Below are 23,905 nucleotides of genomic sequence, written 5' to 3'. Positions count from 1 at the left end.
TCAAAAGTGGTCAATTTCTGATCTCAGGGAATAAAACCGCTTCAGCACGGAGCCACGGCTAAGTCAGCGCACATCACAATGATAGAGTACGTCCCCGTATTCAGCATCGACATCAGATAGGAAAGCTTGAAATTCTCCGTGGTAGAGCCCTTGTGCTCGAATTATATCGACAGTATTCACAACTGTGGTCATCACATCGCCAAGCTGGACTGTCTTGGCACAGAGAGCTTCTTAACTCCAAAATGTATTTTTTTTAAAAGCATGCATACATGTACTAAGGTATCAAACGAGTGTATTTACATAAATGAAAACAACAAAAACAACATTATAGATAGATAGAAGTGCAAAGAGAAACAAGTGCGATATATAGAGTATGTACAGTATATGCAGTTAAGAGTGATTATGTAAAGATAAGGGCAGTATAAAGAGGTGGGAATAATTGGCATAGTATAAACAGATGTAGTATGAACAAATATACAGATGTGCTATATTACTATACAGATGGCCAATATACATATATAAAAAATATCTATCTCCATATCTATCTCTCTATCTATCTCTAGATATATCTCTATAGATTTAAATAATATATATCATATATAACATGGACAATACACATACTTTATGACAGAAGGCTGTGACGTCAGCCCCGCGGCCAAATCCAGCTGCATTCAGCTCGGGGCGCAGGAGAGGTGCGCCCCAACATCGTCCTATCTCTTGTATTGAAGAGGAGCTACTGCGCGCCCCAGGGCGGAAATACGTCACCAATCAGACAATGTCAACGAACGAAACAACTTTACTCATCATTAACTATGAAATATTTATCTTGCACATCTAAAAAAAATATATACATATATTTCGAAATATTTGTATTTTATTATTTCATTTTTATTTCATTTTTTTTATGTCTTGGAGTGGTGGGGCGGCGCCCTAGCGCCCTCTATTGGCCAGCCACCACTGGGCTATTGTAGTATTTTCTTGTGTTTTGTTAGCACGGTAAAAGTACTGTTGTTGAGCCTGCAGGCTAGCTGCCATTTGCTTGACTTTCTCCTCTCGCTCATCAGCGGTGTAGGATGGATGCTTGGTTTCGTAGTGTCGTCGTACATTATACTCTTTCATCACTGCAACCGTTTCATTGCAAATCAAACAGACACACTTCCCCTTGACTTTCCTTCAAGAAATATTCATTTCCCCACCTTGTCTGAAATGTTCTGCATTCACTTGCTATCTTGCATTTCTCTGGTTCTGCCGTTTTTAGTCATCACGCGGCAATTTTTTTCTTTGATTAATTTTTTTGTTTGTGGAGAAGCTGCCTTAGGACTGCAGGTAATGTTTAGCTCCCTTTACTGGCCAAACTAAGAACTACAATACAGTGAAGCGCAAGTTTCATGTGGGCCACATTATTTGCTGCGGGCCAATACAAAATTGATCCCGGGCGGTTGGCCCGCGGGCCGTAGTTTGGACACACCTGAAGTGTGGTGCTGCATTATGTAATACAAGGCATTATACTGTTGTACCAATTTTCATTTCGGACTGGCGTTGCCCCACATTTAAGTACGCGTTTGAATACAGCAATGCACATTACACAATGTTGAGTGATGTTAGCACATAACTGAGTCTGGCACTTACATTTTATGAACAAGTGTTTTAATTTGGCCTTGTTAAAAAAAAGACAACAGTTGACTTATATGGATACAGTCCCAATTTGTCTTAACAACACACATTTAAATTGACATGTTTTTTTTTTTTCAGGTAAATGTTGCAAACACATTGTTTGCATTGAAGCCAAGAAAGCAGGGCCCTTGAAATGTTGGTGGTTGAATGTAATATAAACGATAATTGTATTTGATTGTTCATGTATGGCATCTGTTTGTCTTTAAACTACATGTTAAAGGTTTGCTATTACCCTGGAAGACTATTTCTACACTTGCACACACAGTAAACATGTTGAAGAAGCCCCCAGATTTTAAAATACAGATAACAGGATATTGATCCTCTACATCCCTAGATATAATTTAATTTGAATTCTATTAAAAATGATTTTCTATACCCTTATATTGTATGACTTACAGAGTTCTTTGTTCATGCACAGCACAATCTGTGTTGTCTTGAGTATATGTATTCTTAATTCTTCAAAGGTTTATTGATAGTGAACAACGATGGCAGATTGATTCAGTGGGATGGATTTTAACATATTCATCCTTTTTTTATTCTCATCAAAACGCTACAATAATCGCCCGGGGATTGGGGGAATTAAGTCCATGTACATGCAAACTTTTCAATACACAGTTTGCTCTAGTTCAGACTGTTTTTGCTTGCACTCGTGTAGCAGTCACAGTTCCACAGTACTGATAAACAAACCCAACAGCCACGGTGACATAAAAGAGAAAACAATCTTAAAGTTCATTTTAGGAAAAGATGAGTGCCATACATAACGCTTTTGCAAAATAAAACCTTGAAAACTATATTTTGTGACAGCAACAAACCACTTTTTTTTGTTTTTCCAAAGCCTGAAGTCCATTTAAACATACAATGGTAAAGAGACAGGAAGATAATGTGCAAACGGCTGTGAGCTATTTGTTTTCTTTTGTCCTTATTTAGCTCATTTTAGCCTGAGTCCAACATGAGGTACTGTCTCCTCATTGAATAGCTGGTTTTTGAAATCATTTTCAGATTTCCCAGGGCATGCTTTATATTGTAGACTTGTGAGATTTATCTATTGTGGTATATAGTCCTCTTTTGTAAATATTTGAAAGCTATAAATACTGAAAATAGTTGACCTAATTTTACTATAACACTGCTCTCAAACCTTTCGTTTTGTACTGACACCAGTACATGACACCTCTACAATAAAGGTATAATAATTTGGCAAAATTCAGTTTATGAGTTCAGAGTTATGATTATAGACTCCTTAGAGTTTAACATATCTAATACAGTGTCTCTTTGTGCAAAGTTCACACTTGAATGTGGCATCAGACCTTTTTGTATTGCTGCTTCATCTCTTCTTCCATCTCTTTTCCACTATGTGCTCTGCTGTTCTTCCTTATGGCGTTCCCATTAGTAGGTAGAAGGTGAGGGCTACAATAAGCAGTAAGCAGAGAGGAGAATTGAAGGTCTGGTAGGCTGTGGAAGGCATGAAAAGGTCCTCGTACTTATAGATGCTGACCATGCGATCGCTGACAGGCGGATTGTCGATGTCATGCCTCGTGATGGAACCTGTTGGAAAAGGTAAGACATCATGAATACACATGTAAGATATCATGAATGACAATAAAAGCACAAAGACAGTTGACTTGATGCTAAGCTTAATCCATCACCTTGTATAGCAGGTCCCCATGCAAACAGGTAATACCATGACAGGTGTAAGTCCACAAGCGTTTCCTCTCTTGGAACATATAACGGCCGTTTGAAGCGGCAAGTCACCCGGTTGTTATCAAAAATGCCCTCTTCATCTCTAGCAGGGTTCCTCTTTATCTCCTTGGCCCACTGGCCGACATTGTAGAAGTGATGAATCCGTACACGTCCGTTATCGTCATGGACACAGCCCATGACATCGTCTCCTCCCTGAGGAAATAATTAGTTGCTTTATTATTACAAACAGCTACAAATGATTTAAGATAGAAAAAGTTAGATTATTTTACAAAGTATAAATATGATAATCAGAATGGATACTATTATTCTTCATGCAAGGACATTCAGCCCCTAGTGTCTTCTTTCAAAGAACTGTCACAACATTAGAGTGGAGTTACAGAATGGAGTCAAAGTTATACTCTGATCCTCAATGCACATGAGTTGGTTTTCAAGGTAAGCTGTCAAACTCATCTTCAATTTGTAGATATGTCAAAGTTCATTCTTGGAAGATTACTTTAGTAAGTTCTTTCAGTTACTTAATTCACACCTTTAGTTCATTCAGATTTACAAATGACCTAAGATGCATTTCTTTGGAATGTGGGAGGAAGTCAGAGAACTAAAAAACAGATCACATGCAAACTCCATGTGAACTCCTCACAGAAGACCCTCATGCTGTGACCCTAGCTATTAGACAGTAACTGATAAATCCTAATATAGTGCCTAGCTTTCTTTCTATCCACACTTATAATGTAAATTATGTTTTAAACTTCCATGTGTTTGATTTTAGAGTATGAACTAGTAACTTCGTCAAGGCAAAAAACAAGAGTAAAATTAGTTGTACTAACTACTAAAAACTGTTCTTATGAATTTTATATATATTTAAACATGTACAACAGTGTTGTGCTGTCTCGAAAAAAGTATTACAGTCAGAGTAGTTGTTGTTGTGCAACTGCTCACCATTTTCTTGTCAGAGGAGAAACCTACGGCCACCCAGCCATCTGTGTCTGCGCTCATCTCATACTCCACGTCTGTCCCGATGCGGCGATAACTCAGAAAATAGTCGCACGTTTCTGCATCACACCCTGGCTTTCCATATCTGTACATAAACAAATAGAAAGTTTCACTTTTAAGCCACTGCTTATGAACAGATCACAGTAAGTTGAAAACATGAGCTTTACATGATAGCGTGAAGACCACATTTAAACTTTTAAAATGAATTGTATCCAGGTTTCAAAAAACATAGACAGCACAGTAGATAAGTCTATGTTTAGACCAGCTTTCTAAAGTCAGGCTGCAGCATCTAGGATAAAGCAACCCTGGGGAATACATCTGCACCAGAAATCTGCACAGTAAGTTAGAGCTGAAAAGCATTCACCCTTCTCTTACCTTATGCAGCCTTTGGTTACTCCACAATCAGTGACTTTGATCCTGGCAAAGGGATCCACTGGTGGGGCTGTGGGGAATGGATAACCTGGAAAATGCAAAATCAGCACTGTTGGTTCGGCACAAAAACAATGGATGCTTGTTTTCAAGACACTCTGGGGCCAACTGGGGGAGGCCATCTGCACTATGTATTTGTGTGTGTGTGTGTGTGTGTGTGTGTGTGTGTGTGTGTGTGTGTGTGTGTGTGTGTGTGTGTGTGTGTGTGTGTGTGTGTGTGTGTGTGTGTGTGTGTGTGGAAGTGGGGGTTGGCAGGGAGCTGGCCTGGGTGCTGAAAGGCCCGTAACAGTGGAGACAGGTTGAATGAAACAAAAATAAACAGCAAATGTTCAGTTTCTGCTTTAGTTATTTTTCTGTTAATGTTTTATTCTTCTGTGTTAGAGGTGTGTCTGTTGTGCATGAAATGTCAACAAAATCCACCAACGAGCCATCAGTAGGCTACCAATGCATTACAACCTTACCGTCATCGGACAGATGTCTGGACTCCAGGAACTCGGAGGCGAAGGTGCTGTAGGTGTCCTTGTGAGGCTCCTGATGTCCCGGCTCTCCGTGCTCCCCGTGGCCGGTCCTGTATGCTCCCTCATCGGTGGGACTCGGCGCAACCCCCCACCATCCGCTCTGTCCGACCAGCACCAACAACTGCACAAGCCTCCGCAGGAACATCATTGCTCAGTAAATTGTCAAAATGAAGCGATAAATACGACTAAAGCAACTCAAAATCAAATCGGATCGTCATTATTGTTTGAATTTCGGTATCTTCGCAGGTAGGGCCTACCCATCGCAGCGTCACAAACATCATCCCCGCATCCCAATTGCCTGTTTGCTGTTTATTCGCAGGGATGTGGGGGGATTCAGCGCCGATGACCGTGTGATTAGAGCTAATCCAATCCTAAATTACCCCTATTTGTAATCGCACCATCTAATTCAGCTACACGACCATAATCCTCTTTGAAATCCGAATCTAGATTCATAGCAGTGCTCTTTAAGCTTCAAATATTTTCCAGTCGGAGTATTGGCTGATAAATGGTTTCGCCCGGCCTCCCTCTCTTCTCCTCCTCAGTCAATCACACTAACATCCAATGAGGAGCCGCTACGTGCTGTGATCAGGATCAATCGATTGGGGATCAGTTCCCATCGTCCGAAAGTGAGAGGTTGTTTATGAAACAGAAATCGGTCATTTGGAGTAGATGGATTGTAAGTATGCTTCTGCTGAAAATGTGTCATATAGCAGAGGAAAAGGCATGAAAAGTGTAAAATAAATAAAAATACAAGTCTGTTGGATAATACATGTTTTGTCATAGCCAGAATGTCACCCACCCCACTCCTGATACAACAAAAAACAAATGATCAAAACATGTTTTAGTCGAATTACATTATTGCAAACTTGCAATCTATTTACCCAAATGTTTTAATTTAAATGTAAACTGGTTGAATAACATAACATTATTCTGAGGTAATAATAAAATCGACTATTTATTTAAATAAAATAAAAATAATAAAATCAGCCTGTAAATATTCACCATGTTTTTAATTTTGGGTTTTTCTTTAATGAAAACAATCTGGCATGTGTGCCACGTTTGGTAAAAACATGTGTATGTGGGTCTGAATATAGATGCAATTAAAAATGTATGATTATTGTGCAGCCTTGTATGCACCTTCTTAATGCAATATTTATTTAATAATGTGCAGTTCAGCTTTAATGTATGCATTTAGTTCCCATTGACCCAATACGTTTCATCACACTGCTTTAGTAAAACAGTACGTTTGAACTTGTATGTGTTTCTACAGTACTGGGGATTTTTTTTTGAATTCCTACAACATCTGAAACAGACATGGTTGTTTGCAGGGTGTTGTAATAGTTCAATATGCATTATTTACTGAACAAAACATCATTTAAGTCCTCACTCACAGTCATACTCCATCCTGTCTTTTTCAGTGGTTGTACACAGTCCTGCCACACGATGGTGATATAAAGCCACAGTTTGAACCTCATTTTCAGGCCGGCTCAGAGAGACGGTTCTTAGGCAACTATTTATCTTTTTTCACATTTCCCATCTGATGCAGTCAGTAGGCCTACTTATTATCCTGGACTGCAGTGGGTAAGAAATAAATGTCAAGTCATTTTCTTTTCAGTAAAGGTGAAGGACAAAATGACTTAGCTACATGGTTTTCAAAACTTCGGTCATCTCATTTTGCCTGTCTTTCTTGAAAAATAAAGCTGATGATAACCTGGTACTTTCTGAATGAACGATTAAATCCTTGGTTCAGAAATGCAGAACAGATCTAGAGAATCTGTAGGTAATGATAGATCACTATGCCTCTTGCGGAAATAAAATGTACAGAATTGCCCTAGTCAATTGAGTCATGAACGGAAATGTAACAGTTACATATGCCTGGTTATAATCCTTTCTTTTAATTTTTCAAAACATAATAAGTCAATCGAAGGGTAGACAGAACATTAGCATCAGAATACCATCTATTGAAAACATAACGACGGCAGTGATACCTACAAATAATTGCAATACTTAATATTTGATTAGTTTTGTAACAGATGGTGCAAACAGTTATTTAATGTGTCACACTTTAATGCCCACATATTGCACTTTTGGACTACTGGTTTTGTTTGAATTGATTTCAATTGAATATATACATATATACATTTATTATTTAGTATTTGTTGAAAAAGTTACCACAGTATTAGAAGTATTGTTAGTTCCTTATTTTATTCAGCGGTGACTGCAGGTGAACACACAGATAGGCTGAGGAACGTTGCTGTTCATGTGTATGACCTGTAGGTGATGCTGGTGTTACACGGTCTGAAACAGACTAACCGTGTAACTAGACAATAACGACTGTAAGACAGATCAAAAACTGAGTGATATCCACAATCATACTCTCACAACCATGCACGCTTAACACACACACACACACACACACACACACACACACACACACACACACACACACACACACACACACACACACACACACACACACACACACACACACACACACACACACACACACACACACACACACACACACACACACACACACACAAAGTACAATGTACAATGTACAATGTATGTCCAAAATGTGGATTTTTTTTATCAAAAACGTCTGTGTTCATACAAGGAGTGTGTAACCTTTAACCCTTTCCCCTTCACACTATCTCTCTCTGCAGACACAAATCAACCGGATCAATCGTTTCTCTTGTTCTCGATCCACCCAATTATCTATCGTTTATCCTCCTATTATTCCCACTTCTACCACCCGACCCTCTCTCTTTTTCTCTCCATCCCAATTACCATTCCCTGTAAGGGGCAATGCTTGCTGGGTAATGAGGGACTCTGGGCGTAGCAATCTTATCTTAATAGCCTTAAAGGGCCACTCATTAACAAAAACACTCACTCTCCCTCACACATACACATCTATCCACACACTTCTGTCTCCACACATCTTGCCACAGAGAGAGATGGACTGATGGAAGGAGAGAGTGAACATGGACCTGATGGGAGCAGAAGGAGAGAGAAAAGAGATGGTGATAGAGAAGCAATGAAGAGAGGGTGAGGCAGGATGGGGGGAGATCTGGTAAATGTCAGCAGTGGGTCTCTTGGGCCTGAGAGACGGGTTAGTGACAGGAGAACAATGGCAGCTGGATCCATTCAGAAACACAGCTGCTATGAGTGCATGCCTGAATCTGTCTTCTGCTTAGCCATCAACCAGCACTTGTAAATGCAGAGCTCACCCCACACACATAGTATATACACATACTTGTAAAAAATGCTAGCTGGCACACATCAAGCCACCCACAATTTTTTGCCTGGACACACAAGGTAAGCCCAGGATGTTATAGAGGATCAGCAGTGATGATGGCTTAGTCAGGGCTGTCAGTCAATAACAGCCCCAGTAAATTTGTGCAGATCGGCCTGTGCAATATGAGTCCTGCATACTCATATCTACTCAGCAAGAGCTGCTTTCCTTTGACTGAAAAAGCGATGGAGACTTTGTTTCGTTATCTGTCAACAAATTATATGAAAATCGAAAAAATAAAATGATATTTATCCTGCTGATTTGCTATGTTTAAAAGGGAGGTGTCCCTTCATTAGGATGGGCTGTTGTTTATGAGTTAATCCTTAATAAAAATTATAAAATGAACAGGTATTTCAAACCGATTCTTAGCTTTGTAATTTCATTGTAATGATGAAACATGGGAGGCACAACTTTGGCTATCCTAGATAATTGTAACAAATGCCACTATTTACCATGGTTTGAGCAGCCTTGGCTAAACTAAAATATCTGACTGTCTTAAGAAATGATTAAAGAAATAATTTAAATACAGCAATTCATTTTTGACCCTTTAAATAAGTGTATTTATATTTATTTGTAAAAACATTGTAGGGCTGTTCGAAGTGTTTGAGCCTTTAATGGGTTTTGTTAATATATAAAATATATAGCCTCTTCTTTAATCCAGGTCTGTCTCGTGTTTGCCTTCATATGTCCTGTAGTTAAGATATCACTCTTCTCTTTATATCCTGTTACTATTTTTGCTAATGTTTGTAGTACAGCTGCAGATGTATCATTTTATCTCCTGGTAGAGCTGCAGAAATAAACCCATAGCTTTTGTCTTATTTTGGCACTCAATGTTAGATACCTACAACCTCATTCCCTATCAGAGAGTGGTTAGATCACTTATCGATTCACCCCCTCGTATAACGTCAAGCTATTAGCTTGGTCTTTAACTCTCTCACACACACAAACAGTCATAAAGCAGGTCTGTGATCTAGCTGCAGCCCCCCCTTCCCCCAGGGCTTCATTTAGGAGTTGTCAGAAATCACTTTACACACAGAGGATAGTAAACACTATTGGCATGTTCTTCTGCCTGCAGAGCAAATGCACCCTCAGCCCATCCTTCACACCTTCACACCCAAAAAGAGAACAAAAAGACATTCGTCCTCATTGGTGTTTGCTTATTACACTTTTTGCTATATACTGTGTAAGAGTTGTAGGAACAAAAGCAGCTCTGTCTTTGTCTTATTTGCATACATCTATTGGTTTTTACAGTTTGTCTGTTGGGTTCTCGGTGTGTACCAAAGGATGAAAGCTTCCATTGTGCTGATGAAATGTTTGCTTTAGAGATAAGGAGGCACAGATGAGCCATCGATCAGCACTCATTAAACACATCCGACCCTGGTGACACATATTTGCATGTACACACCCAGCCACATGAAGACGTACAGCTGACAAACACAGAAAATATTTTTGAAGCTCTGAATGTATTAGATCTCATTCCAGCCTCTCATACATTCGTCTCCGGCCATGTGAGTGACTCTAAGTGTGTATTGACAGCTGATTTAAAATGCTCGTTGTCTGTAGACTTATCCATTAAGCTGTGACACCGCTCTCTCTCCATTTAGAGACACCGACTGGCCGGGGCCTTAAGCAGTGATTATGGTGTTGGGCAGTGGGAGCTGGGGGCTGCACCGTCATTAGTCTGGTTAATCAGAGCCTTGCTCCAGGTTAAGCTCCGGAGCCTCAAGAGACAGGCTGATGAGCTGAGAGCCGTGCCCAGCCTGCAGTGTTCAGGCCCCGGCTTCAGTGGCTCCCCTGGCCCCTGCATGCTCCAGCCAGTAATCTATAACTCCTCCCTGGAGCACTACACGGAGGCTCAGCCTCCTGGACAACACTGACACACCATGCATGGTAATGAGACACACACAGAATGACACACTGTCACACACACCTGTTAGCACACACCCACACTTGCCACTGATGCAGTGTTAGCAATCATCACTTAGTTTCTATGAATTTGTTCTGCTGCACCAAGAAAAGGGCTTCATGCTCAATAGCAGTCAAAAAGCAAGCATATCCCTCTGTGTTTCACCAGTTAGCAGTGACCTTGACTTAACGACGCATGTGATCCGACATCTAAATGCTTAACTACCCCTGCCAAGGAGCCCAATAATAACCAGCTCAGCACAATGTGTATAATGACCACAGGGACTGTTGGGTTTTCAAACAGGAACGACCCAAACACACACATACACACACCACACACACACACACACACACACACACACACACACATAGACACATTCCCAAGGGGTGATGAGGGTCTCAGCTCAGCAGGGACCCTCCAGAAACAAGAATCTGAGCCAGGCCTGCCATTGGCCGGCCTCCTCTATCCAAGCATCCCCTGTGAGCTCATTAGCCCCAATCATAACCACTTCCCTATGTCTGCTTTACATGCTCCATCCATCTCCACCCTACCCTGCACAAATTACACTCTCCATCAGGATCGGATGGATTGTGTATATGTGTGTGTGTGTGTGTGTGTGTGTGTGTGTGTGTGTGTGTGTGTGTGTGTGTGTGTGTGTGTGTGTGTGTGTGTGTGTGTGTGTATACGTGTGTGTGGGGACGTGTTTGTGTTTGGAGGAGTGTGTGTTTAAAGGACAAGGAAGGTCGGACAGACCCCAACATTTCCCAGTGAACTTAGCAGACCCAGGTAGAGCAGGATAAAGTGGGCGGGAGAAGCCATGAGAGGAGACAACCAGGGGTGAAAAGGTAGAAAGAGGTCCAAAAGTGTGTTTTCAGATGATGAAGTGGATGACCAGGTTTCAGTTCCTGGTCTGTGCTGCTCTCCTTTGTGGTGTGTGACCCAGATGGGCGACGAGGGAGAAAAAAGGGAACGAGGGGGAGGTAGAGAGAAATAAAGAAAGGGGCTTTTCATTGAAAAAATTAGTTTATGTTGCAGACACAGGAAGGACCCCAGAGAACCACAGAATAGGATGAGACAACAAAGAGCCCCATCATCACTTGAGTGAATGCATCTGTCCATCTATCCCTTTTATCTCCTGCGACTCATTTTTTCAGCACCTCTTCCTCTCTTAATCAGCCTCTCATTGTGCCATTAGCTCAACCTGTAGTCTTAATCAGAGGCTTGGCACAGACATCATCACTAACTACTGCCCTTCTCACACACCTACACACGCACACAAACACTAAATAAACACATTTTAATGCAACACCAATCATGTCATCCACTCAATGAGCCCTCCCCCACCTCCATCATGTAGCCCACAATGCAAACAAAACACATGGGACGCTCATCTCTCACATCAGTCAGCCAACACACAGTCTAAAGTGTGTGTGTGTGTGTGTGTGTGTGTGTGTGTGTGTGTGTGTGTGTGTGTGTGTGTGTGTGTGTGTGTTGTCACAAGGGGAAGGAAAACCATTTTAACTCAGTAACCTGAGTCACCTCCTATCTCAAATCTCTGCTTCATGAATACTGTACACACACACACACACACACACACACACACACACACACACACACACACACACACACACACACACACACACACACACACACACACACACACACACACACACACACACACACACACACACACACACACACACACACACACACACACACAACAGTGAGTGTGTATTGATAATGGCCATTAGCATATTTATGATCATTGCCAGCCTCTCATTGTTTGTGTGCTCCATTAATCTTCATCTGCTGCCTGCCGACTGACAGCTCAATCTAACAGGCCATCACTGGGCACTGGGCACGCAAACACACACACACAAACACACACATATTTGTACATAAAGCATACTTGCATTAACAATTCAGGGGCATTGTCTCACACATGCAGACACACATTCAGGCAGGCAGCGTGATTGACATACACCCCTGCAAGTGTTATCTCTGGAGGTTACCCTCCCAAGCTGTGTGGGGTTCTGCTCAGCAGCTCCTGTGCAGCAAAGTCATACCCGCAGGCGAGTGTCAGTTCCTTCTGGGCCATAGGTGGTCGATGGTACCCCTTGATCAGGGTGCACCAAGCCTCTTACTCTATACGCCTGCACAAACACCCACATGTGCACTGTTGTCAATCCCAACCCCTCCATCCTCACCATTAAAGACCCCTGCTTCGGTCGCCCTAAGCCAGTCCCCATCAGAATAACACCAAACGTTCACCCCTCAGGCCAATGGGCGAGAAGCATGAAAAGCTGAGAAATCCACCAGGTAAAAGTGCATCAAAAACCACCAGGATGTTAAACATTGCCTGTGTGTGTGTGTGTGTGTGTGTGTGTGTGTGTGTGTGTGTGTGTGTGTGTGTGTGTGTGTGTGTGTGTGTGTGTGTGTGTGTGTGTGTGTGTGTGTGTGTGTGTGTGTGTGTGTGTGTGTGTGTGTGTGTGTGTGTGTGCGTGTGTGTTTATTGTGATGACAGTATGCGATTGTGATGACAGCATGCGATTGTGCGTGCACAAGTGAGTGTTGGTGTAATGTGCACTCAAATGTTAATGTGTTTGTTTAAAGCCAGTATGACTGACTGACTCACAGCTGATTACTGGCTAAATGAGTTCTGGAAGCCAGCCAAGTTCAATGGGAGGTCTGCTACCTCCCCAACCTGCCTCCCCCCATCCCTCCTCTTGCATTACCCTGCTGCTCCAGGAAGAGCAAGCAGGGAGTCAGGATATCAATGTCTGTTCAGATTGGGACAACAACTTTAGATAGTAGATGAGAAAAAGCAGAAATCTGAATTTAAAATGTCTAAATCCACCTTTTTCTAATACCTGCAGGTTAAGTCCAACATTTTGAGGATTTACGTGTTTTTTCTTTTTTGAGAGTGAAAAGGATACCACTTTCATGTTTGTGTAATAAAAAATGGAGCAAAGAGATGATTAGCTTTAGCTTTTAATCTGACAGAACTGTAATTTAGTTTCATTTCAATTATTCAGCATCACATTGCATTCATGTAATTGCATTTTTTTGCAAAAAACAGTATTTTCTTTTTGTTAATGACGTATCTGTTCCACCAGTCATTTTTATTTAAGACAGCAGTGGTCAGAGCCAATAGGACTAATAATGTCCCACAGGCAATATTTTCACTGGTGATGAAAAACCCATCCAATAATATAACCTAGGCCACATTGTAGCCTGATACATTTTAAACCCAAACAGCATGAGTAATAACACCAGGCGTTAATGCACAAAACATGTTTCCAATGAGCACATTTCTCATATGTTGTATTAAAACGCATACTTAAAAAATCTAAATGCAATGTTTTTCAAAAGGGTAGACGAAAAAAAGGAATCTAAATTTAGATTACAATCACATTTTGAAAAAAGCCTATTTAAAAGGTAACTCGGCTATGATGTGGCATTGTTTATATCATTTAGAAATCACAGTATTATAATAGCATTAGCAAAATTAGTAAAAGCTTTGATTTTGGATTTCTTTTTCTTGCTTCGATCATTTAGAGCACCCTTATAGATGAATGGTACCCCTAGCATTCTCCTGAACCGCCTATGCCAAGGGTTTGCTCTAGCTGCGGTTGTAAGTGTCAAAACTATATTGGGTTTGTGTTACAGAGAAAAGAAAAGGAAAATGTATGTCTATTCCAGAATCATTCGTTGTCAACGAGAGCAGCGGTTTAGTATGGTGAGAGAAAAAGGCTCAAAATATACCCAAAATGCCTGACTATGCTCTCAGTTTAATTGAAACATGAACAATAGATATTGGAAACAGACCAATGCTATGTGGAAACTATGATGACTATAAATATGTCACATATTTATCAGGACAGTGTGAATGCCAAGTATGTTTTCTCTCAGAGTAATCTTGTGTTGTATTTTATCTGACTGCAAGTCATCAATGCTGCTGGACATTTCCTCATAACTTTACATCTGAAACAAGACTCCTTACATTTTTATGGATAAACCTCCTGTGAATTAGATGACGTGTGATGTCTGAAATCTATGGACTCGTTTATATTTAAGCTATAAGATAGTTTAAACTACAACGTGCAGGATAGAACAAGTCGTAATGCTTCTCTTTCCTGGGCCATAAAGATATTTTTATAGAGGCTATCTTTAATATTCCACTATCAGAGAATATAGAAGTTTTATTGTGATCTCCCACAGAGAGAAGAGTTTTATGTAGCTTAAGTAAATCATTTCTTTCCTCTGTGATATCAGCTCCCTGTTATTCCAGTGCGAGTAAGAGTTGTGCAGTTTTAACATTTATGAGGTGTAAGCTAATATATTTGAATAGTTTATGGAAGCAGTAAAGAGTATAATACATAATTTGCTAACATGTACCATGTAAAACAGCTCTTAAAGATGAGCTATGAATACAAATGCAGACTTTCTATTGTTTAAGCATATTCTATCATTCATGATCAGGAAGGCTCTTTCTCCTCGCTGCATTTATCCGACAGTAAAACTCCTCCTGTCTTCTTGGCGAAGTTTGATAATGTTTGTAATGAGAAGGAAGGCTTACACGAATGCATCTTCACCCACCACAGGAGATTTAGGAGTGTAATCCCGTAGATCCAGAATCAGACTTTTCTTTCCATTTATCACTGCTAAAAAATGTTTAAAATAACAGAATTATGTAAAGTAACATTTGATCTTGATTAATATCACAGAAAAACAGTTTTGTGAGAGTGGAAATGGACATTTTAGCACATTAGGTGCTCAGCATAATACAAATAACTCTGATACTAACTGCATATGTGTATTTTGTAAAGTTACTACTGTATTATGTAAAGACAACAGAAACTGCCTGAGACCCAACCCCAATGAAAATGGAAAACACTAAATAAAATGCTGTTGTATATAATGCACTAGAGTTATGTCTATAATAGAGTAATTTATGTGTGAACTGCTAAATCTAAAAAGCCTTATGATAACTTATTTTTGGAACAGATTTTTTAAAGTTAAATCTAAAAGATCCTTAGTAACTTTGTGTTTAATTATACCAATCTTAACCCTACAATCATCCAATATTTAAATTCGCGAATCACATAATATAGACTGCTCCTACCGCCATCCCTTGTTGCATTAGGTTTAAATATCAAGCACATGTGTTTTAGGGTAATGAGCCCGTGACCTGGTTGTATGCTGGAGGTTCAGATTGATGTATTAACACTAACTGAGTTTCTCTCATCATCAGCTGCATTTAGCTCATGATTAACTCCCAATCATATGGCATGATTAAAAGTCAGAGTAAAAATATTCCATACATATTTAATATTCCACTAACAAGGAAACCAGTTCCCAAACTGCCAACAAAATAGATATACACTCCTAACACGCACACATTTCCACATACATCTCCCCTTCCTCGCCTGAAAACACACACCTAAACATTTCGCCGCTATCTCCCCTACACCCCGGTGCTGGCTAGCTGGAATTAGAAAAACCAACCCCGCGGTCTCATTAATTAATTAAACGCCATGTGCCAGTGGCACCTGGGTACCGGTTATCGCTGCCACTCAGACACACCATGATGTCAATAACCACCCCACCACAGGGCACTGAAGTAAGGGGGTGGGGGAGGGTTGAGGGGTTCTTCTTTCACAACTTAAAGGTAAAGATAATTTTTTTTAAAGACTGAGAAAAAAGTGGAAGAGATAGAAATTAGACTTGAGACACCATCTTTCTGTGTATGCAGCAAAGTGGGACACATTTAAAGGAGTCTGTGCGTCTCTGCCTCCCTTACAGGCTCCACGGGGCCTTTTTATCATCTTGCCCACCGGGGCCCCTAAATCACTGCAGCAACGCCCTCCTCATTATCTACTCTTAACACATCTGCATGTGGAAACACGGCAGTAAACCGCAAATGCACACACATACCTTGCTGCTTTTTAAAATTATATATTTTGTTTTACTATTAAAACGCTTTAAAACATGTTTTATATCTACATGCTGGACTCAGGGAATCCCTTTTCCTCTCCTTTTCATAACCCACCAATGTTTCATTAAGGGATTAAAAAGCTCAGCTGAATATGAAGATTACAAATATAATGGGTTATTTGATTTAAGACAGCAACATGGAACATGTCTTTGGTACAATTGCTCTATTTAATTTAAAGTTATGTAAAGAATTGTTTTTGTGTCTTCTGTGTAGTCATGAGGTTTGTGGCTTGGCTCTAGATGAGCTCACTGACCACATTCCTAAAACTATGTTAAAAAGACAATTTAGTATCTCATTTTTAATCTTATTTTTATTTGAAAGAATATCAACAATTAATGTCATGAATATATAAATCTGAGATTTAATAGCCTATATAACCAACACCTTAAATTAAAAATATATGCATACATTCCGCGTTATTTGCACATTATTTGCACACACCAATGTTATCAGGATCACTATTATAAATTGACCGAGTTGTATCACTGAGGTATTCAAAATGCTAGACCATAGTATTTATTTCAAATTAAACCAAGGCCACCTGCACTAATTGGATCTATAGGGACAAATAGTTTTCAGTTCTGAAAAACAAGCAGCAGCGCTGTTGGTTTTCCTGCATTTCAGCCTTTGAAATTGACTGAAGAAATCTCTGAATCGTTACGAGAAGAGGGAATCGAAAACTCAATGCAGGTTAACCACACATTTTAAACAAACTTCAGCAAATAGCTAAATAATTATATATTAGTATTTGTATTAAGTGATTCACAGTGGCAGCCAAACCACAGAACAATAGAGCACATAATAGATTAATAGGTCACTTATTAGACCGTCTATCATTTTGCAAGTGTCACAATCAAGGTTAACTGCGGCTATTGAAGGAGTTTTATTACACAACATGGTTACAGCATCCCATTAATGAGAAAATACACCTCAGTCCGTCTGCTGAACTGTTGAGCTCACAGCAACAATGGACCTTATGGGCAACTGGAACAGCCTTTTTTCCCAAATGACATGGAGACAGGCGAGAATTTGTATTTATTTATTACATTTCCATTTCACTTGATGTAGTATATACTTTCAAGGTATGTGCATCTCTATGTTTGGTATAAGATGTGGAAGTATTTTGGTGACAGCAGTGAAGAACACTCTGATAGCACTGTGAAATTAAGTTAGTGTAATTAGTCAGATTTTCTTTTCTCCAAATACTGCTGAAAAAGGCTTTTATGTATACTTTCCATTTTTAATGACCCCTATTTTTAAGGTTGCTCTCTTACAAATGACAGTGAAAGGTAATTTGATTTTATATCCATAGTTTTTTTTATTTCCCTGGTTTCCATCATGTGAAAACATTTCTTCATTTAATTTTTGCAAGGAAAAATAATGTTTGGATTCTATTCACTGCTCTAACTTAGCCTTTTTACCTCTAGATTGATCAGAGCGTGTCCACAGCAGAGATTGGAGACTTGATTGAGTTTGCACATCCATGGTCCGGAATGTCTCTTTGGGGTGTTTATGTTGGAGAAGGCTGTGTTATCCATTTTGGAGTGGGAGGTAAGAAAATGAAATGGGACTTCATTTAAAATGTATCACATTGCATTTCTAGAACTTAAAAAGTGTCACTGAGACATTTAAAATCAACCAGATTTAATTTACTGAAATGTCTTTAACTGTGTTTCATGGTTATGGTAAGATGAGAACATGACACAGAGAGCCTGCCGCAGCTTCCTTCTCCAAATGGTTCCAAAGTCAAAAGGTGATCGTGTTCTGAGGAAGACCAGGATCTGCACTCAGCGCATTACAGAGATCAAAGTGCCGCTGGGAACTCGAATCAGGGTCAACAACAACAAGCACAACCTGTTTCCATCTCCAGAGGAGACGATGACCAATCGCTGTGAGACTTTCCTGCATCAGGAGTTCAAATACGACCTGATGAACTTCAACAGTGAGCATTTCGCCACATTTGTTCGATACGGCCATGCTGTGTGCAACCAGGTTGGTTTATCCAAGTGATTGTTTGGTGGGCTTTATATTTGATCTATAGTCAATCTTCATATGATTTGATATCATAATTATTATTTACTCTTTTTATAGATTCCCTTTAAGGAAAAGAGTGACACACCTGGGGACACATCTCAAACTCTGCACATGATAATGCAACAACGGATGGAGACAGAAACTTAAGATCTTCTGCGGCGCCTCCCACGTACACAATCTGTCCCATTGACTTTGTTAATGAGCAAAAATAAAACTCTTTAGCTGATTCATTGTCTGAGAATGTTTCATTTCAAAACAAGGAACAATCAAACCTGTTCAATGAAAGAAAAAACATTAACAACATTTCTGTTCCAAGCAAAGGCTATTAAAGACCAAAAACTTACCAACAAAGCAAACCCCATAAAGAGTCATGAAAGTATGTGTCCTCTTGTTTATTAAGACTTCAGGAATGTCAATAGAAGCTTTTCTATACAGTAGGAGGGCTGAGGAGGCCAGCTGGAGACACAATGACCTTCTGCTATTCTCCTCATTGATAATGACCCAGACACAGTCACACTGCCCATCAACTAGACCTCTAATAAAGCCAAACACTCTCTGTCATCTGCTAATAACTTCCACACAGCAGCAAGAGTCAGAGCAGGCCAGCGTTTTCTGAATGCGAGGGGTGGAACAAAGCTCTGCGCGGACAGGAAGTGGAGGAAAGCATCCCGTTTATCGATCTGGGACTGTGCAATGCCTGATGGCACATGGTGGTAACTACATTCTTCTTCTTCATCACCCAAACACACAAAGACAAAGATTACTGTATCAAAGCAAGGGGAAAAAAACATACACAGTGCAAAACATTTCTGTCTAACACTCAATCCTTTTGGTATGCTCATTTGCTTGGCTCTTGGTACTGGCGCTGCTACACATGTACAATATCACACACTCACATACACACTTGCAGGTGTGGTATTTCCAGAGATATGGTAGGTAAACTCGTTATTCTTGTCTTAATTGGTATAGAGATTCCGCCCTTTTTTTCCCTCTCAGCAACCCCTCCAGGGGAATGCTGATTGATTTTCCTCTGAGTCCTGATAATACTCCCGCCTCCCCGCACATCTACACATACATCCTCTGTTAGCAGACGTTCACTTCACCTCACTGCAGACCCCAGTAGACCACAGACAATTCACAGTTCAGTATAGGATCGTTTGTTTAACCTGTCTTTTGCGTTACCATCACTGGCTCAGCTTTACAATGTACCCGTACAGCTGGTCTGAGAAGGCCTCAAGAGAGAACTTCTCCTGTACCCTCCTCCTCCCAGCTTGTCCCATGTCCCTGCGGAGCTGTGGCTCCCTCACGAGCCTCTCCATGGCCTTAGAGAAGGCCTCTGCCTGAGGCTCGCACAGGAAGCCTGTCTCCCCGTCTGCCACGCTTTCCAGGGGTCCCCCAGAGTTTACTGCGATAACAGGGCAACAGCAGTACATGGCCTCTACAGGAACAATCCCAAAATGCTCTCTGCTCGGGGTGTAGAGCACGGCTGCGCTGCCCCGCAGCAGAGCCACCTTCATTGAATCAGAGGGGGAGCGCAAGAAAGTGACACAGTCCTCCAGGTGGAGCTGCGCTGTGAGCTCTTTCAGTTCAGTATAATGTTGAACATTCTCAGTAACTCTGTCATCATAGCCCCCCGCCACCACTAGGTGAATACCTGCTCTCTGGCCTGCAGGAAGGCAGCTCCTCAGGGTGGCGAGAGCCTCCAGAGCCAGCCCCAGATTCTTCTTTCTCTCGTATCGGTTCAGAGAGAGAAACATGCAGGAGGTACCCTCGGGAAGAAGCCCTTCCAGGCCTTGTGCTTCAGTGGACTGCTGGTCAAAGGTACTTGTGTTGAGGGAGGGATAGAGGACATCCGTCTGAACTCCTCTTAGACCACTAAAGGTCTCACTGAAGATGCCTGCGGTGAACCTGCTGTTTACCAGAATCTGAGAGGAAGTAAAGAGAGATTAGTTCATAAGGATCTCACATATAGCACAGGCATTTAAATTCATTCTGACTAAGTGTATGACAGCCTGCAGTCTTTTATTATTAACGTCTAGTTTAAAATCTAAATGTCAATTTATTTTCTATTAGGGCCCTGAGCTTTCACTAAAGCTCGCCAGCAGAGATTGGGCTGTATCACACTATAAATATTCGCTTTGGTTTTTTCAATCTCTTAAAAATAATAAACCGTGCCTTGTATAGATAAATGTAATTATGAGCAAACTTCAACCACTGAGCTATAAACATTTTTGTAACTTTGCTAGCATTGCACTGGACATTCTAGTATTGATATATTTTATGTATGATCTATATGAATATAAATTTAACATTTTCTATACAGCGCTATAAACCGACTTTGCACATCAGAGTCAACTTAATTCAGAACATAATTGTGTTAATCGTGTTACTGCTTAGAAAATCACGTTCCTGTCTGCAATAGGCAAAACAAGGAATTAAAATATTTTAAAAAACAAAACTGTGTTATCCTATTTGTTAATTTAGGATGTCTCTTATATGCATAGATTCAGCCCAAGACACTTCTTATGATTCTGTCTGAAATCCTAGTATAGGACCCTCAGGCCACTCTCAAATCTACCCATCAGACCACACAGCATTTACTATCAAGGGTCCTTCAAACACTGAGGACACATCAGAAGCATATTTTCGTAATGAATAGCAACAATTACATTTTTTAACTCATACATGTATGTTTTGTACGGTACTTTTGTTTAAAAAAACATTTATTTACAACAATGCTATACAAAGGACATTCTTATGCTGGATGAAATTAAATTGGAACCGTGCGTCAGTCTTGCCCTGTAACATGAAGGCCACCACAACAATACAGCCTTCAACCCTGAGCCGTTACCATATCAGCCATGCCAGTGGTGCGTTCCTCCATCCAGTCAATGGGAGCCCGATATAGCTTCTTCAGGGCCGACTTCCTCTGGGTCAGCAGCTGGTCTGGGAAGTGACAATAAAACAAAACCTTCTTCCTGTGACGGGACAGTCGCAGCACCGGGATACACACTGACACCTGGTGTAGAATGGAAGGTTTATGATCAGAAATGCGCAAGGAGCACTGGTTGAGCTCTATGTGACATTTGCATTACATCTTGTTAGATTGCAGTTCTATTCATTTAAGAAGTAGTGAGGCTTCTCCTACTGTCACCCTGTACATTGCACTTAATACTGAGTTATTTCTGTACTGTTTCCTGCACCTTTTCCAAAGTCATTCAAGCTCTCTTTAAGTATTAAAAAATGTGCATGTTCAAGCTTTTTCAGCACTTAACAGTGGTAAATTACATTTTTGTATAAAGTACATATAGCTCATACAGTCTAAGATTATTGCACTCCATCACAAAAATTAAGTTGATTTTGTGCTAAAGACAATAACATTGTTGCATTTAACAAAAGTGTTGAAAAATGGAGGAAAAAGCAAGTGTTCTGTTTTAAAAAGTTTAATCTGTTTGTAACTAGACTTGGCATCATGTAGCCTAAATATGTTCATGCCATAGACTGTATATATAGTCTATGGTTCATGCAGTATCAGGCACGTTATTCAAAACCTAAGCAAAACTTTGAGCAAAAATCCAAAGTGTTCAAGGATTTTTAGCAACCTTCGAAACCCTGCGTAATTATCTACAAGAGAAAGTTGATACCTGTGGTTATTTGTGTGAAACACAGTGGAAAGTGGAATAGGGAAGGTAGTGTACACCTTACGATATGGTATAGTAAAGAGGTGTGTCACAAAAAGGATACACAAAGAGACATTTCCCTGTTTACAAAGCAAGTAATTTTCTAAGCAAAAGATAAAGTTACGAGCTGCAGAAAGCTACAATGAGAGTGACCAAACAGAGGGAAACATTTCTTCCTGTATGACACAACTCACTTGATCACAGAAGATGACATCGTACTCCTCCCCGCTGAGGAAGACTAGGTAGAGGGCCACGAAGATCATCCTCAGGTAGGCACACAGGGCATGCAGGTAACCAAACACATTTGTGGGTAGCCAATCACCCACACATACCTATAAGAAAAGCAATAGAAACAATGAAACATTAGAATTTACTATTCGTTGTCTTTGTTGTGGATCTTTGAGGGACAGTATCAGCTAGAAAGGTGTGCGTTTACGTACCACAGGCAGTTCTGGATCCAGCGTCTCAGAGAAGCAGTGATTTGGATCATAATGGGCCGTCCATATCTGAACACTGCATCCCTTAGACTTCAGAGCGACAGCAGCATCGACCACCAGACGCTCAGCTCCACCAATACCAAGGTCTGGATGGAGGAACACCACCCGCGCCATCCTGCACACAGAAATGTATTCATGAGTTCAAATGGAATCTCGTATAAATGTTACCCCAATCAAATACTTGTTTGCAGAAAGGGTTCAAGTTAAACACATTGTTCCTTACTATTTCATGCAGAAACACAGGTTAACAGATGAGCACAGTGAGACAGTTTGAATCATCAGAAGTCAGAAGTACAAAGTGTAAATGCATCTCATGAAAAAACCTTAATGAGAGTGAGATCCTAAACATTTATTTCAATTATATTCCAACGATCTAAAATTTGATGATGGCTTAAGCAAACAACTCTCTACAACCAGAATCTTATGAATCCAATCTCTCGTAAAATTAGAAAAACTTCTCAGAGGACCTTGAAAATGTTTTGAGTGGTTGTGTAACATACATAGGTTCATTTAATATATAACTCACAACCCTTGAAGCACTTAATGTCAGGACTTTTTAGCAGCCAAGTGTTGCTGTCATAATGTCTGTCACGGAGGAAAACCTCCAGCTTGTTTTTATGTGTGATTATGAGAATAAGAAGTCCAACTGACGGCAAGAATAGAAATGACTATTCAAATTATGTGACATTTAGTAAAGTAACTGTTCGCTATAAAGAAAGTTATCCCGGGTGTCTTTTTTCCTATTGTTTTTGACATTGCAGTGATAAGATTATGTATGCTAGCCTATGTAGCTAGTGAAATAATCGTTCAGAAAGCTGATTTTATGGGCAGTTGGTTTTGGAAACACAACTAAATATCCGTACAATCTAATAATGTTTGAGTTATATTTACCTTTGGATCTTGTCCGAGTTTGGAAACCTATGACTATGCTTCTCTAGAAGCCAGTATCAGCATGTACAACTGTCATGAAACTGTAACGTTAGGACGCCATGTTGGCTCGAATTATTTGTTGTCGTAAGGCTAGTTGCACTTCGTATTTGAGCCACAATGGCGCTAGTTTCCTCAATTCATGTAAACGGACGCGCTTCCTCTCAGACACGTCTCCTTCAGAATTAAGGCAGACCAACAATGTGCCTTTGAATTTAAGTACAAGGACATACAAATTAAAATGCATTAAAAATACCCA

The 23,905-nt window shown here is 40.3% G+C and overlaps 3 protein-coding genes across 3 annotated transcripts; 1 reads left to right on the top strand and 2 right to left on the bottom strand.

Moving 5' to 3' along the window:
• Positions 1–1,630: 1,630 nt before the first annotated feature.
• On the bottom strand, positions 1,631–6,204 carry LOC134861427 (DOMON domain-containing protein FRRS1L). Its single transcript, XM_063878631.1, has 5 exons — positions 5,253–6,204; positions 4,738–4,822; positions 4,309–4,447; positions 3,318–3,564; positions 1,631–3,216 (listed from the first exon to the last, which is right to left on the bottom strand). The coding sequence occupies exons 1-5, from the start codon at positions 5,455–5,457 to the stop codon at positions 3,044–3,046; spliced, it is 849 nt and encodes a 282-aa protein (XP_063734701.1). The 5' UTR covers positions 5,458–6,204; the 3' UTR covers positions 1,631–3,043.
• An 11,172-nt stretch (positions 6,205–17,376) lies between these two features.
• alg2 (ALG2 alpha-1,3/1,6-mannosyltransferase) lies at positions 17,377–23,728 on the bottom strand. The gene is made up of 5 exons (XM_063879997.1): positions 23,611–23,728; positions 22,663–22,834; positions 22,417–22,554; positions 21,394–21,561; positions 17,377–20,467 (listed from the first exon to the last, which is right to left on the bottom strand). The coding sequence occupies exons 2-5, from the start codon at positions 22,831–22,833 to the stop codon at positions 19,727–19,729; spliced, it is 1,218 nt and encodes a 405-aa protein (XP_063736067.1). The 5' UTR covers position 22,834; positions 23,611–23,728; the 3' UTR covers positions 17,377–19,726.
• Positions 17,432–18,768, top strand: LOC134862231 (phospholipase A and acyltransferase 1-like). The gene is made up of 4 exons (XM_063879998.1): positions 17,432–17,529; positions 17,936–18,059; positions 18,199–18,500; positions 18,600–18,768. Exons 1-4 carry the CDS (start codon positions 17,476–17,478, stop codon positions 18,687–18,689), a joined length of 570 nt encoding a protein of 189 aa, XP_063736068.1. The 5' UTR covers positions 17,432–17,475; the 3' UTR covers positions 18,690–18,768.
• Positions 23,729–23,905: the final 177 nt, after the last annotated feature.

The sequence above is a fragment of the Eleginops maclovinus genome, chromosome 3, assembly GCF_036324505.1.
Source record: "Eleginops maclovinus isolate JMC-PN-2008 ecotype Puerto Natales chromosome 3, JC_Emac_rtc_rv5, whole genome shotgun sequence".
In the NCBI taxonomy this organism is placed as follows: domain Eukaryota; kingdom Metazoa; phylum Chordata; class Actinopteri; order Perciformes; family Eleginopidae; genus Eleginops; species Eleginops maclovinus.
This window is presented reverse-complemented; position numbering and strand designations above follow the sequence as displayed.